Raw genomic sequence first — 16,332 nt, 5'->3', positions numbered from 1 at the left:
TAGTTTATCAAAAAAAAAAAAAGGAATATCATTCCAAAGCCTCTCTACAACTGTTCCAATTAATTTACTTTAAGAGATTGTCAACGAATAATTACTAGCCATTAAATGCACCTTGGCGAGATGCAGCAGCGCAATTAGGACAATAATTAATTAAAGCAGCATATTCTTTAAAATTTAGGGGATTGTAGGTTATATTAGCATGGGATTCTCATTTAATCTTAATTTAATTAACTAAGGTTAAGTAAAAAAAAAAGGCATGTATAGTCCCAAGTGAAGAAAAGGACACGATCCTTAACAAATTTGGTCTTCTTTAACTAATAATATTCACAGATAGATCACTTTTTATTGAATCTAGAATTTTTTTTCAAAGTAAGTGATCACGCCCAATTATGTCTTATAAAAAGAATTAAACGGTCGTAGCAAATATAATCCGGTTTACAAGTCCGGAATCGAATTCCACAGGGAATTAAAGTATTAATCACAACTTTTAGTTTCGCAAGAATCCAAGTAATCAACTTCCAAAAATATTGAATAATGAATTGAGTGTTTACTAACTAATAACAAGGTAATTAAAGATCTGTAAATTTACTACTAACAAAGCAAATGTTGTAAACAAGATTAGACAAGTCTAGGGTTACAATTTCCCCTCTTATCGGAATCCTCTCTGTTACGTCTCCTATAAATTCACCTAGATACTCTCTACCGATCATGAGCACTTTAGGTGTCGTAATTCTCTTCCGAGCAAATACAACAATCTACTAAACATATTCTTCTGAACTACGCTAGCTAGCTTTAGTTTTACCACTCACTAAGATCGCACCAAGGTTTCGTTATTCCTAATCCCACCTTTAAACCCTTCATATTGATCCCTCACATACGTTAGGAGTGGTGTTGTTCAACAACTCCCTAAATATGTACCTTTTTCCAAGTAATACACATTAAATAGGCATAGCTGATTGAGGGCCCTTCAATCAACCACAAGAATTACTTAGTTGAACAAGTAGAGAAAATTCAATGGCAAATTTATATTAAACGCAACAAAAATTCATCCTCCAAGAGGTTCCATCAAACTCTAGAATAAAGAGTTTCTCTAATTATAATTGTTTTTACAATCACAATATAAGATTTCATAATCAGTGATAAAAAGGGGAAGAAGAAAGATAAAAACTCGTTTCCGAATCTTCCGTCTTGGTCCTTGCCTATTCTTGCCTTGAAAGTCTTCTAAAAACCAAGATACCCTCTTTTTGAGCGAGCTAGGATTCATATAGGTCAAGGAAAGTCACCTTTGAAATTACAATCTTAGTCCTGGAATAATTTTTCTCGGAAGGACGTGCGCGGCCGCGCACCTGGGCAGGTGACAGCGCATCCGGCCGCGCACTTTGGCTAGTTTTTGCTGACTTGCGCGGCCGCGCACTTGGGCAATTTTTTGCACTCTTCTTCGTTCTTCTTTTTAAGTGCGCTAACCTCCTTCGATCTTCGAACGAACTCCCAATTTACTCCATAAGCTTTTACTTGACCTTCAAAGCTCCATATTAGCTCAAAACCTCCTTAACCTCATTGTAGCCCGGAATTGCTTCTGCAAAACATAAAATACTCAATCAGAGCAATTTACTACCATTTAACGCTTAAGCATCAGTAAAGTGCAGCCAATTTAGAGTGCAAATAATGATCAAAATACATAGTTATAGCCTACTATCAATACCCCACACTTAAACCATTGCTCATCCTCGAGCAATCAAACTACACTTTACATGGACACAACCTCACTAAACGACTTTCCTAACTCATCACACCAAAAATATTTCAACTAGTCTAAACACAGAAGTGTAACATCTTCACCTCAAGATTTGGCTCACAAGCACCATGTATTATTCACAACTTACTCACTTACTCTAACACAGATGTCAAGAATTACCTTTCCTTCATAAATCAAGTACCCTCCCACAACAAAGAAAATAGTTTCACAATCAATAAAATTCAAGAACAATTAGGAACTCCAAGATAGACAGAATTCACTCGCTCTCAGAAACGACATTCATTTGCCACAAAAGATGCACCATTGGCTTGCCCGTAGTGTACTACTCTACTAATTGAGTTCATTCAGTCAAGGATCAAGTAGGACTTTTAACTAGTTGTAATGTAGGCCGTGGGAAAGGTAGGATACATTTAGATATAAGAGTGACTACACCTTGTAAGCACGTGATTTTTGCCCTATATAAGAATTACTCCCAAAATTCCAAAAAAAAAAAATATAAAACAATTTTTGTTTGTTTGCAATTGTTGTGAGTTTTGTGTTATTTTTCGTGTATTGTTCGCATTTTTGTCTGCGCATGTTTATTTTTAAATTAGTTAAAAATACAAAAAAAAAAAACATGTTGCAGGCATCTAGGAATTAATGGTGAACCGACCATCATAAAGCCGGTAGTCCAATTGCCAATGATTGATAGCAAGGCCGTGCCTTGGAAGTATGAAAAGGCAGTGGTAATATATAAGGGAAAGCAAGTGGAGGAGGATAGTTGTGAGGCGCAGGGGCTGACTCGGTCGGGACGGTGTTTTGCTCCCGTGGAGTTGAGAAGGTCCAACCCGGTAGTTGGTTTGGTCACGAGTGAGGGCAGGGTAATGACTAGTGTGAATCTGGGGTGGGTTGGTGTAGATCAGGGTTTGGCTCGAATCTTCAGAAGAAGATTCAAGACGGTGTAGGTTGATTCGAACCCAACGGTTTGCAGATCCGTGTCCAGGGGGTCTAGGTGCACTAGGGGTGTTAATTTGGTGGTCACCGGCATCGTTGCCACCGGGTTTATGGTGAGGGCATGGAAGGGCGGCTCTAGGGTTTGGCAAGGGGTGTTAGGTTAGTCTCTTGAGAGAGACGATGGAAAAGGGGGGGTTCGGATAGGGGGCGCGGGGTGTGATGAGGGGTTTATATATGGGACGTGGCAATTAACTTGAGTAACACCTTCTCTCGGGTTAACAGAATTCCTTATCCGGATTTCTGGTTTGCGGACTGTAATACAGAGTCATTCTTTTCCTCGATTCGGGATTAAATTGGTGACTTGGGACACCCTAAATCTCCCAAGTGGCGACTCTGAAATAAATAAATAAATCCCGTTCCGATTGTCCTTTAATTGGAAAAACTCCTACGCCCCTCGTGGGGGACGGAAAAAGGAGGCCTCCCTAATCACTTTAATACATACACTTTAGCAGTTGAAACCCCACACTTATGTCAAATCATACTCCCCCTTCAATTAAATATACATTAACTCTCAATTATTTAAGCACCTTTTCATCTAGAGTCAGCACTTATCAAGGAATATTTTTTTCACAACAATACAATTATTTTTTTCCTTTTATTTCTTTTTCAATTCAAGTGGCTCTTACTTTTTCAAAACAGTGCACCTTTCTCCTTATTTCATTAGTTCCACTTAAAAGCCAAACCAACTACCCCACACTTTAACTTTTACAAAGTTCATAACAATTCAAGTGTTCATGAGAGGTGAAAAGGTTCAAATATATGGTTAATTAAAACAAATGTGTAAGGCTTGTAATGTGGTTGTAGAAACATGATTACAGGCTCAAAGGGGGTTAACTAAGATACATAACAATTAGGAGGTAAAAGCATATCATTGGCTCAACAAAGAAACGCCTATATCACTTCTAAGACAGAACAAATTACTATTTCACTTTGTAAACACACGGAGCAAGTTCTAGACATCAAATGTAATGCATAGAATACAACAAACCTCACAAGCACATGGCACATGACTCACTCAAGATTGGATCATCAACAACACTCTAGTCAAAGCACTTAATCCAAGTTAAGAACATACAATTTAAGGCACTTATATGAGAGTCAACAACTGAGCCTAAGCGTCACACTAAAGCACTCGCTTTTCTCAAGGCATAACGAAGTTAAGAGACCTTGTTTTCATTTCATCCCATAGACCAAGGGTTCCACTTCAAAAAAAATAAAACTGATTACACCCGGTTCAAACGAAATCCTTGGAAAAGAACCGCGACCCAAAGAAAAACTAAGAGGGAATTGATACACTACCAACAAAAGAAAATCTTTTTATCTTTTTCTTTCGACTTTAATCTTTCAAGAAACTCGTTGAATAATATCCATCGTCGAGAAAAGTTGAAACTTTTGAGTTTTTTTCTTCTTTTTTACTACTTAAACTAACCAAAGAAACTAACACTAATCTATCTATCTATCTATCTATCTATCTATCTATATATATATATATATAACATATCCCCCACCTTACACTTTAAATGGTGGCATGTCATGTCACACAAAGAAAAATGTAAGGTAAAGGAAACTTCCCTGATAGAGTCAGTCCTAGTCGGAGATAGTGCCGGGATCGAGATGGCAAGCCTGCCAAGCACACGCAGCCATGCGAGGACCTTCCTCTCAGATTTAGCATTTTGGGTAGGAAGGGCATCCACCCGAGCTCTCAAGTCCGTGACAGAAGTACGCATCCCTGCCATTTCCTGCTTTAAGGCCGTCATTCTCGTGTCCCATCTGACAACTGAGGTTCCCTCAACAACCTGCTCGTGCGGGGGTGAAGCAGCCACAACCGCAGCTTGACCTTCATTACCCTCTTCTGGAGCATCAGACTCATTGCTACTTGCCTCAACAGGTGCAACAGGATCCTTCCCTATTACCATTTTATCAGCCTAGAACTTCTATTTTTTTTAAACTTTCCCATCCAAGTCCCTATTTTTGGGTACACGTGATGCACGACATAATCTAGTGATTAAGGATGGAAAGAAGAACCCATACCTTTGCACCAAACAACAAATGAACATTTCGTCGTGAATAACCTTAGCCACATCAAAATCATGGCCGTTGATACAACACCAGATCAGTGCAGCGCGAGGACCATTCACTTTAGTGGTATTGGAAGAAGGCAGCAGACGACTATTGATAACGTAGAGCCAACGTTTCCCTTCAAAGGTGAGCAATGCCGAATGAAACTTCCGCCCCGGCGTAATCCACACTACTTCCTTGTTGGGCACAAATATTGTTCTAAAAAACAACTCCCACGAGATTGGTACTCTGCCATAGGTGTCATAGTAGTCCTCCGCTTCAGGATCTTCCCCAAACACTGGCAACCGGTAAGCCCTCCGAATGGCCTCTATGGATGCGTCCACACTCTTCTTTCATACCGTGTAGACATGGTTCACATATTTCGAGCAGTTTTCGTAAAACTCCCGAACAATCATTAAATTGGCTTCGTCTAGTTCTTCAAACAAGATACCCAGCCTACGCCGGACCAATTCACGATACATATTGGGACAAAGAGGGACCCTATATCAATTTCCCTCTCCGGTATGGGTTTTTGGGAGGCCTTATGACCAAAACATTCCTGGGCTACACTGGATACAGACTTGGTACTATCATACTGGCGAGCATTGGCCAAAGCTCGCAGCCGGGATGAGCCTGCATGACCACTGGAGGAGGCACCCCTGGTTCTTCGTTTCTTGGATGGTGTCATACTACCTGAAACAAATACCACTATCAGCAAAATACACGATATGTGAACCAAGAGTGGTGACTCAGACTTCACCAGCACACTTGGTCACAAAATTACATTCTCAAACTCATTGTGGCATTTATACAAGCATGTGATGTGCACAGTTCACCCGAACTCCCAGATAATAATTTTATAACCCCAATTCAACCACAAATATACCAATGTCGTACCTAACCAATGTTGGTATAGAATAAGAGAGAGGGTTTGGGATTTTAGGTTAAGAGATGGGGGAATCGGGTTTTTTTTAGGTTAGCAGGGGGTATTTTAAAAAAAGGAAAAAATAAAGAAGAAAAAAAAACAAAATAAAATAACTAATTAAATACCCTACAAACGTCGCCCGGTGCGCGGTCAGTGTGCGATAGCGCAAGTGTGGCAGTAAATTCTAAAAATGCGCGGCCATATGTGCGGCCGAGCACGTTTGATTTTTTTCCGTCTTTTCAACTTGAGCTACTTTTGGACCCTCTTCAAATTGATTTCTTCACCCCGAGTCATTCCAAACCGTACAATTTCATCCCTGCAACATTGATAAACTTGCCAATACTTCCACAATTCAAAATCAAACATGAAAAATAAAGAAAAACACAACAACAAAAATTGGGTTGCCTCCAAAGAAGTGCTTGATTTAACGTCGCGGCATGATGAATTACAACAAAACCATGGGTTGCCTCCCAAGAAGCGCCTGATTTAACGTCGTGGAACAAGTCGGGCTATCCCTTATCAAGGATCTTTCAAGTGCAAGGTTGAGATAATTTTATCTTCCTCAACCATGCCTTGATAATGTTTAAGCCTTTGCCCATTAACTTTGAACTTGCGAGAGCCATCTTCCGATGTGATCTCGACGGCTCTAGTTGAATGCATCTCTACTACATGATATGGTCCTGACCATCTTGACTTCAACTTGCCCGGAAACAACCTCAATCTTGAATTGTATAGCAATATCATATCTCCAGGTTTAAAGCTCCACTCAAGAATATTTTTGTCATGCATCATCTTTATTCTCTCCTTGTATAGTCTTGTGCTCTCAAAAGCATGGTAGTGAAACTCATCAAGCTCATGCAACTCTATGACTCTACTTGTACCCACAACCTCCATATCGAGATTCAGTTGCCTCAATACCCACAAGGCTCTATGTTCCAACTCTACGGGTAAGTGACATGCCTTACCAAACACCAATTTATACGGCGACATGCCAATTGAAGTTTTGAAAGCGGTACGATAGGCCTAGAGTGCATCATCTAACTTTCTTGCCCAATCCGTTCTTCTAGAATTCACGGTCTTTGTCAAAACACTCTTTATCTCTATGTTCGAAACCTCCACTTGCACACTCATTTGTGGGTGATATGGGCTGGCAACGTTATGGCGAACACCATATTTTTCTAACAACTTTGCGAAGGCTCGGTTGCAGAAGTGAGTGCTTCCATCACTGATTATTGCCCTTGGAGTGCCAAATCGGGTGAATATATTCTTTCTCAGGAAACCAATGACTCCCTTTGCATCATTTGTAGGGAGTGCTATAACTTCCACCCATTTTGACACATAGTCCACAGCTATGAGTATGTACTTGTTACCATATGAGCTGACAAAAGGCCCCATGAAATCGATTCCCCATACATCAAACACTTGTACCTCCTGAATTAGGTTCATTGGCATCTCATGTCTGTGGGAAGTATTTCCGATTTGTTGGTATTCATCACAGCCCTTAACCCAGAAGTATGCATCTTTGAACAATGTCGGCTAGTAAAATCCTGACTCCAACACCTTCACAGCTGTCCGTACTCCCCCGAAATGGCTACCATATGGGGATGCGTGACAAGCCTGCAAAATAGAGATTGGTCTATCTCAGGGATACATATCTAGATCATGTTATCAACAAAATCCTGAACAGATAAGGCTCATCCCAATAATACATGCGACAGTCACGAAAGAACTTTTTATTTTGGACAGAGGAAAGGTCATAGGGAACAATACCGATTTCCAGGTAGTTTGCAATATTTGCACACCATGGCACTACCTCAAGGTTCGTGGTCAACAGTTGTTCATTCAGGAAAGTTTCCACAATCTCTTCCACCTCAACCTTCTTCTCTGCTCCTTCCAGCTTAGACAAGTGATCAACCACTTGGTTCTAAGTCAAATTCTTGCAGCAGTAGCACCCATCGAATCAAGAGCGACTTTGACTCCTTCTTCTCAATTAGGTACTTGAGAGTAGCATGGTCAGTATAAACAATTACCTTCGAGCCTATCAGGTATGACCTGAATTTGTCAAATGCGAACAACACTGCTAGCATCTCCTTCTCAATCACTATGTAATTTAGTTGGGCACCACTCAAGGTTCTACTTGCATAGTAGATTGGATGCATGACTTTATCTTTTCGCTACCCAAGAATTGCTCCCACAACATAGTCGCTTGCATTACATATCAGCTCAAATGATTGCTCTCAGTGGGGTGCAACTATGATAAGTGCAGTCACCAACCTCTTCTTCAATTCCTCGAAATCTACCCTACAGTCATCAGAAAACATAAAAGGGTGATCTTTTTCAAGCAATTTACATAACAGGTTAGAAATTTTGGAAAAATCTTTTATAAATCATCTATAGAAACCTGCGCGGCCAAGGAAATTTCTTATTGCCTTGATAGAAGTGTGTGGTGGAAACGTTTCTATTACATCAACCTTTGCGCAATCCACTTCAATTCCTTTACTCGACACTAGGTGCCCCAAGACTATACCTTCATGTACTATAAAATGACACTTTTCCCAGTTTAATACCAGATTAGTCTCCATACACCTCTTCAATACTCTTTGCAAGTTCATAAGGCAATCATCGAATGAATTCCCCACCACTGAGAAGTCATCCATGAAAACCTCTATTATCTCCTCTACCATATATATGAAGATGGACCTCATGCACCTTTAGAATGTGGTGGGTGCATTGCATAGGCTAAACGACATTCTACGGAAAGTGTAGATGCCATATGGACAGGTGATGACGTTTTCTCTCTATCTTTTGGGGCAATAGAGATCTGATTATACCCCGAGTATCCATCCAAAAAGTAGAAGTGGGACCTCCCCGCCAATCTATCTAGCATTTGATGAATGAGTGGGAGTGGGAAATGGTTTTTTCGGGTGGCCTTGTTCAACCTTCTGTAATCCATACATATTCGCCATCCTGTTACTGTTCTTGTTGAGATCAACTCATTGTTCTCATTTTGCACTACAATCATTCCACCCTTCTTTGGCATACACTGAACTGGGCTGACCCAGTTACTGTCAGAGATGAGGAAGATGATTCCTGCATCTAACCACTTGATCACTTCTTTCTTCACCACTTTTTTCATGTTGGGGTTTAGCCTTCTTTGATGTTCACGGGAAGGTTTGTGCCCATCTTCCAGTAAAATCTTATGCATACAAGATGCCGGGATGATACCCTTAATATCTGCAATGGTCCAACCAATTGCAGTCTTGTACTCCATCAACACCTGCAAAAGCTATTCTGCCTGCACATCTAACAAACTAGATGAGATAATAACAGGTAAAGTTGAGTTAGGTCCCAAGAAAGCATACTTGAGGTGAGACGGTAGCGGTTTTAGCTCCAACTATGGTGGCTCTTCAATTGATGGCTTAGCTGGAGGGGTCTTTCTTTCTTCTAAGTGTAAAGGCTCGAATTCGAGCTCTCTTTTCCAGTACCCTTGACCTTCAAGGGCCAAAAGCCACTCCACCAAGTCCTCACCATATACCTCTTCTAAGTTCATGAAGCATGCTGCTAGAGGATCTTTTGCATTCAGAGTCTCATCTTCCTCCTCCAAAATCACATCCACAACTTCTATTAGAGAGCAGTTAGCAAACTCATTGGGTCGCCGCATAGATTTCTGCACATTGAACGTTATCTCTTCATCGTTCAATCTTATATTTAGCTCGCCAGTTTCACAATCAATTAGAGCTCTCCCAGTGGCCAAGAATGGCCTTCCCAAAATTATGGGAATTTCCTCGTCAACCAGACAGTCCAGAATGACAAAATCTACTGGAAACACAAACTTTCCAACATGTACCGGTACATCATCAAGTATACCTGATGGCCTTTTCATCATTCGGTCGGCTAGCTGTAGTAACATGGATATTGGTCTTGCTTTTCTAATGCCTAACCTTTTATAGATAGCCAAGGGCATCAAGTTTATGCTCGCCCCCAAATCACATATTGCTTTAGCAAAAGCATAGTTTCTTATTGTGCATGGGATTGTGAAACTCCCTGGGTCGGACAACTTCTCAGCTATGGGTCTCGTCACGACAGCACTACACGTCTGAGTCAGTGTAACAACGGCCAAGTCTTGAAAGTCAAACTTCCGAGACATTAAGTCCTTCATCATTTTTGCATAACCAAGCATCTCCTTCAAACTTCCATGAATTTCTTATACTGCTCATCTTTCTTATATTTGGCCAATCTCTGAGGGAAGGGTGCTGGAGGCTGCTTCTTTCCTGTGATTTGAGTTTGAACCTACTCGGGCATTGTTTCTACTGCCTTCTCTTGCATTAACTCAGTTTCATTCGCAACCTCTTTTTTCTTTGCTTGTTTCTGCTGGTACATGTTGTACCGTCACCTCTGTTAACCATGTTGAATCATCTACCTCAATTGGTACTAGCACAAGTATCTTAGTTGGTCTGCTTTCGCGAGCAATTTCTTGCTCTAGAGCAAGATCTCTACTATTTCTTAGACTTACCGCCATAAACTGCTTTGGGCCCTGCTATTTTGGATTGACATGCGTGTCTACAGGAAACGTCCCTTGTGGACGATTATTTAGAGACATGGATAACTGCCCTAATTGAATCTCAATGCCTTTTATCGCTGATTCATGTGCTTCGACTTTCTCTTGCATTTTTCCATTGGACCCGATCAGTTGTTGTAGCTTTCTTTTAATTTCGGACAACCCATCATCTTGTCTCACTATCTGTTGTTGTTGAGGTTGTTAATAAGCTAGCTACTGATTTTGCTGATTGTATCCCTGTTGCCTTGGGTAAGACACAACTTGACCTTGTGGTCGCATAGCTCCAAGATTGTTGCCATTATTATACTGTTGTTGTTCTGGTCTATACTGCTGATTCTGCTGCCCCCAATTCTACCCACCTTGCCTCTGTACTCCATAGTTAGCCACATAGTTCATATTTTCCTGATAGTTCTGGTTGTCACTTTCCGCCCTCCATGAGCATACATATGGTTGGTTAATGCATGGTGTACATAAGCCCCCATTAGTCGCATCAACTATCTGTACCTATTGCTTCTGGCCTGATTCATCAATCTTTTTAGTGAGGATACTCATTTGCGTCATTAGAGTGGCCATATTCTAGGCTATGGAGTTGTTTGGGTCCAGATCCACTGAGTGAACGACAGGAGGGATCGTAGAGTCCCTTGTCATCCATCCAGAGTTTTGAGCCATTTTATCAAGTAAGATCTTGCATTCTTTGAATTATTTGCTCAAAAACGCTCTATCTGCTGAAGCATCAACATTAGCCTTCAAGCTGTCCGCCAATCCATGTAGAACCTTTGCCCCAACATCTGATCTGGAATGCCATGATGTGGACACTTAACTAGCATACATTTGAACCTCTCCCACGTTTCTTGTAGTGTTTCTGTTGGTTTCTGCCAGAAGCCCAATATCTCATCAACTTATTTGGCAATCTAATTGGATGGGTAGAACTTGTTCAAAAATTGCTTGAATTCCTCCCAAGTAGTGATGGAGTTTATAGGGAATGAATTGTGCCAAGTCTGAGCCTCTCCTGTCATCGAGAATGGAAACAACAACAACCTTATTGCTTCCGGTGTCACATTTGGTTGCCTTTGCGTGACACATATCGACAGAAAATTTTTCAGATGCTATTGAGGATCTTCAATGTAAGAACCTGAGAACAGTCCCTTGTTCTGCAACAAATATAGCATGTTGTTTATGATTTGAAATGATTCCGCTTGTATTTGAGGGACTGCAATTGCGGTTGCCAGATTTTCGGCGATGGGTTGTGCCCAATCATACAAGGCTGCTTCTGGCACAAGAGGCGCCACACCCTGGTTGTTCGGGTCATTCGCATTATTTTTGTTGTTTGGATTTTCTATCACGTCATCCATGTCTGGTTCGATTCGTTCTGTTGAGTTCTGTTGTTGTTTATCCTTTTTGTTTTCACGATTCAATGCCTTGAAAACTTTCTCAGGATCTGATAATGCTTCGAACAATTCACCAATTCTTGAGGAGTTTCTAGACATGCACTTATAACACCCAAGACCACAAACGTTAGAATTACAGTGTATTTAATTTACAATGAAGAAAATTGACTACACTAAGAATTCTAGCACTTCTTTTTGTTGCAATTAATAACACCGTAAATTCTCAACAACGATGCTAAAATTTGATCACGCTCAACTATGTCTTATAAAAAGGATTAAGCGATCGTTGCAAATATAATCCAGTTTACAAGTCCGGAGTCGAAGCCCATAGGGAATTAACGTATTAATTGCAACTTTTAATTTCGCAAGAATCCAAGTAATCAACTTTCAAACATATTGAATAATGAATTGAGTGTTTACTAACCAATAATAAGGTAAATAAAGAGCTGTAAATTTACTACTAATAAAGCAAATGTTGTAAACAAGATTGGACAAGTCTAGGGTTATGATTTCCCCTCTTATCGGAATCCTCTCTGTTACGTCTCCTATGAATTCGCCTCAATACACTCTACCGATCATGAGCACTTTAGGTGTCGTAATTCTCTTCCGAGCAAATACAACAATCTACTAAACGTATTCTTCCGAACTATGCTAGCTGGCATTAGTTTTACCTCTCACTAAGATCGCACCAAGGTTTCGTTATTCCTAATCCCACCTTTAAACCCTTCGTATTGATCCCTTACATACGTTAGGAGTGGTGTTGTTCAACAACTCCCTAAATATGTACCCTTTTCCAAGTAATACATACTAAATAGGCATAGCTGATTAAGGGCTCTTCAATCAACCACAAGAATCACGTAGTTAAACAAGTAGAGAAAATTCAATGGCAAATTTATATTAAACGCAACAAAAATTCATCCTCCAAGAGGTTCCATCAAACTTTAGAATAAAGAGTTTAACTACTCATAATTGTTTTCACAATCACAATATAAGAATTCATCATCAATGATAAAAAGGGGAAGAAGAAAGATAAAAATTCGTTTCCGAATCTTCCGTCTTGCTGCTTTCATGTTCTTGCCTTCAAAATTTTTCTGAAAACCAAGATACCCTCTTTTTGGGTGAGCTAGGCTTCATATAGGTCAAGGAAAGTCGCCTATGGAATTACAATTTTAGCCGTGGAATAATTTTTCTCGGAAGGGCGTGCGCGACTGCGCACCTAGGCAGGTGATCGCGCACTTTGGCCAGTTTCTGCCTGACTTGCGCGGCCCAGTGCGCGGTCGCGCACCTGGGCAATTTTCTGCACTCTTCTGCGTTCTTCTTTTTAAGTGCGCTAACCTCCTTCGATCTTCGAACGAACTCCCAATTTACTCCATAAGCTTTTACCTGGCCTTCAACGCTCCATATTAGCTTAAAACACTCCTTAACCTCATTGTAGCCCGGAATTGCTCCTGCAGAGCATAAAATACTCAATCAGAGCAATTTACTACCATTTAACGCTCAAGTATCAGTAAAGTGCAGCCAATTTAGAGTGCAAATAGTTACGAAAATACATAGTTATAGCCTACTATGAGTAAGTTGTGGCATCCTAATTGAACATACACAAATAAAAAGAAAGACTTTAAAATATATTATTATTATTATTAGTAATACATCGATTTCGTGGATTGGTTATTCACACTATCTTTAGAGAAAAAATATACAGTTATGGGCAAGAGAATTTTAATAAAATATAGGGAGCTGATGCGAATTCGTTAAGTGTGACACTTAACCACGTGTTCATGTGACTTTATGTGTATGACAAAAATAACTAGCCAACTCCTAATGTCTCAACTCTCAACAAACCAAAGATCTAATATGTAGCTAATTATTAGGTCCATTAATATCACGTATTTATTGGGTTAATGTAAATATTAAATACCATTTAACATGTAGAGTACTTGAGTTCAAATCTTATCGAGAAACAAAAATGCTTGATAATTTACTTTTATTTGTTTAAATTTTAATAGGCAAAGTTCATTAATATTTGCCAAAATATGCATAAGTTGATACAGACACCATTATTATAAAAATGATAGGTCAAGAATATAGTTGGTGTACAAAATTGATGATGAAACAGATAGAAAAGCAACTTTGACTTACTTCCCAAAAGGAAAAGGGAATTGGTAAAGGGCTACAATCTTCGATCCAAACATCTTAACCTCCTTTTTTTTATTTGAACATTTATTAAAAGGCCATGGTTGATCCAACTAAGTATTTTTAATATTGTGACTTACTATTTTTTCTTTTTCTTGAATGAATATATAATTTTAGTTTATTAGAGGAAGAAAAGCCATGGCTGTTATTTAATTCTTAATTGGCACGATTAGACTTTTATGCCAAATGCCAATTCTCTGTCTTTTATTCAAACTTAGAACGGTTAAACGAAATTCACATATGATGAGTATAATTTAAAATACAAATATTGCTGTCTCTATTTAGTTCTTCCTTTTTCTTTTTTGTTTGAGACAAACACAATAATAGCAAAATCTAGAACAAGAAATACGGTACAGTGAGAAAATAGATGTTTACTCCAAATCAAATAATTTAAGTTACAAATTAAAGTATAAATATTTATCATTAATCATGCGATTAAATAATAAAAATTAATATGCAATACACATATCTTGTATTTATTTGTTTGATAAACATCAGTTGCATTAAATCTTTTTCCGTATAGCAGCTGCAAAGTGCTATATGATGTACCAAATGAATACATCTAATGGTGACTTTCGTCCTATACCCACTAAGAACAATTTTTTTAAAAAAAAATATCAAGGAATGTGATAGGATGGATGAAATATTTTTTGAGAAATTTTCATAAAGCACCATCTTTTAGTAGTAATTAGCTATCTATAGACACCATTTGCTATATTACGGATTATAGATACATTTTCTGTGATTATTTGATGTATTTAAGTTATTGTATTCATGAATACAGTAACAAAAATAAGCGTGAATCAGGGAAGTCCAGCTAATCAGTTGTTGTATCCAAGTGTATTCGACTGTATTCATGGAGTGAAACATGGGATTACAGTTGGACAGATTATTGTATTCGACTGTATTCACGACGTAAAATATGGGATTACACTGTTTTTAAAACGGAAAGTAAATCAATTAACATAATAGATTCCTAATATAACTCAACAAACACAATTATAACACACAAATTTTGTATTTTCAGTTAAAAAAGATTCTCAACGGAAAATATCTCAAAAACATAGCAATCTTCAGAGAAATAATATAATACATCTGAATACATAAATTATATTAATTAAAAAAAACTTATGAATACATTCATGGCATATAGCGAGATAGTGAATACAATGAAATACATAGAATACAACGGGATACATTGAAATACAATGAAAAAAAGACAATGAATACAGTGAAATATATGGAAATACAACGAGATACATTGAAATATATTAACAGAAAATTCAAGTTGCTCAGCCCCAAACTCCGTCGTCTTTGTTCAAGAACAACCCTAATGTCGTCTCGTCGAGCTGGAGGATAAGTAGAACCAAATCAAGAACCCAAAAAAGAAAAGGTCCCTTTTTCCCTAGATTCCCTCTTTCCTCTCAATTTCTACTCCAAAATGGAGAAAATCGCTATTTCTACTCATTTGTGCCCTAGCCTTAAGCCTTTCAATTCTAATTCAAGTTCAGATGTAGGGTTTTCCTTGCCTTGCCTCACTTATGTATTCCTAAATCAACGCAGAAAGATATTGGCTTGAACAACTTCAGTTGAACAACTTCGTTTACTCCTCTTGGTCTTCGAATATTTCGTAAGGAATTTGGTTGTTTTATGAAAGGGAAAGAATCGTTGTCTAGACAAAGAAGAGGAAGAAAATCGGAAATTTTAATGGGATGGGGGAAGAGAATGGGATGTATCAAAGTAGAGAGAGAAAGAAAATATTGTAACTGATTAGCGTATTTAGTAGCTCAGGGCTAAGAGGTAACAAATATTAAATATTTTGCTATAAACCTTAAAAGGTATCTATAGAATATAATTTATTTAAATGATATTTATTTAAAATAAATAAGGTGTTAACCTTTGCCATATGAGGTAAAAATTCCAATATTTTTACGTTTAACATGAGATTTTGAATTCAATATATGAAAGTAGAGAAATTCTTTATAGAAAACGCTCTCTCTTAATTAATGAACCCTACACGATGGGAATGAATTATCAGAGGCAGCGAATTTTGAATACTAAATAGTTAAACCAAAAAAAATGAAAAACAGAGGAACGTAAGGACCCGTTTGGCCATAGCTTTTGCCTAAATTTATTTGGATTTTTTTGGGAAATACATGTTTGTTCATAAATTTATCCATATTTTGGCAAATTTTCAAAACCCAAATCTGAAAACCAGCTCAAGAGCTGGTTTTGCCCAAAATATTACTATTATATTTTTTAAAAATTGCCTCAAACTTTTATATTTTAAAAAAGAGTCCACCATTTATTATTGTGTAACAATGTTGTTTCGTCTTCTCGGTCATCTGATAGTGTATTATATAGTTCAGTATAAAAATGATAATTTTGTACCAATTTATTTATGTTCAGGACTATGATTTGCGATAATATAATGAATGTTATTAATGAAGGTATTGTTGGG

The 16,332-nt window shown here is 38.4% G+C and overlaps 1 protein-coding gene across 1 annotated transcript; it reads right to left on the bottom strand.

Annotated features, from left to right (window-relative positions):
* Positions 1 to 6,251: 6,251 nt before the first annotated feature.
* Positions 6,252 to 6,626, bottom strand: LOC142165238 (uncharacterized). The gene has a single exon (XM_075223836.1). The coding sequence runs from the start codon at positions 6,624 to 6,626 to the stop codon at positions 6,252 to 6,254; it is 375 nt and encodes a 124-aa protein (XP_075079937.1).
* Between the last annotated feature and the right edge of the window lie 9,706 nt (positions 6,627 to 16,332).

The sequence above is a fragment of the Nicotiana tabacum genome, chromosome 10 (assembly GCF_000715075.1).
Source record: "Nicotiana tabacum cultivar K326 chromosome 10, ASM71507v2, whole genome shotgun sequence".
NCBI classification, from domain to species: domain Eukaryota; kingdom Viridiplantae; phylum Streptophyta; class Magnoliopsida; order Solanales; family Solanaceae; genus Nicotiana; species Nicotiana tabacum.
Note: the sequence above shows the minus strand (reverse complement) of the source record. Positions and strands in the feature narration are given on the sequence as shown.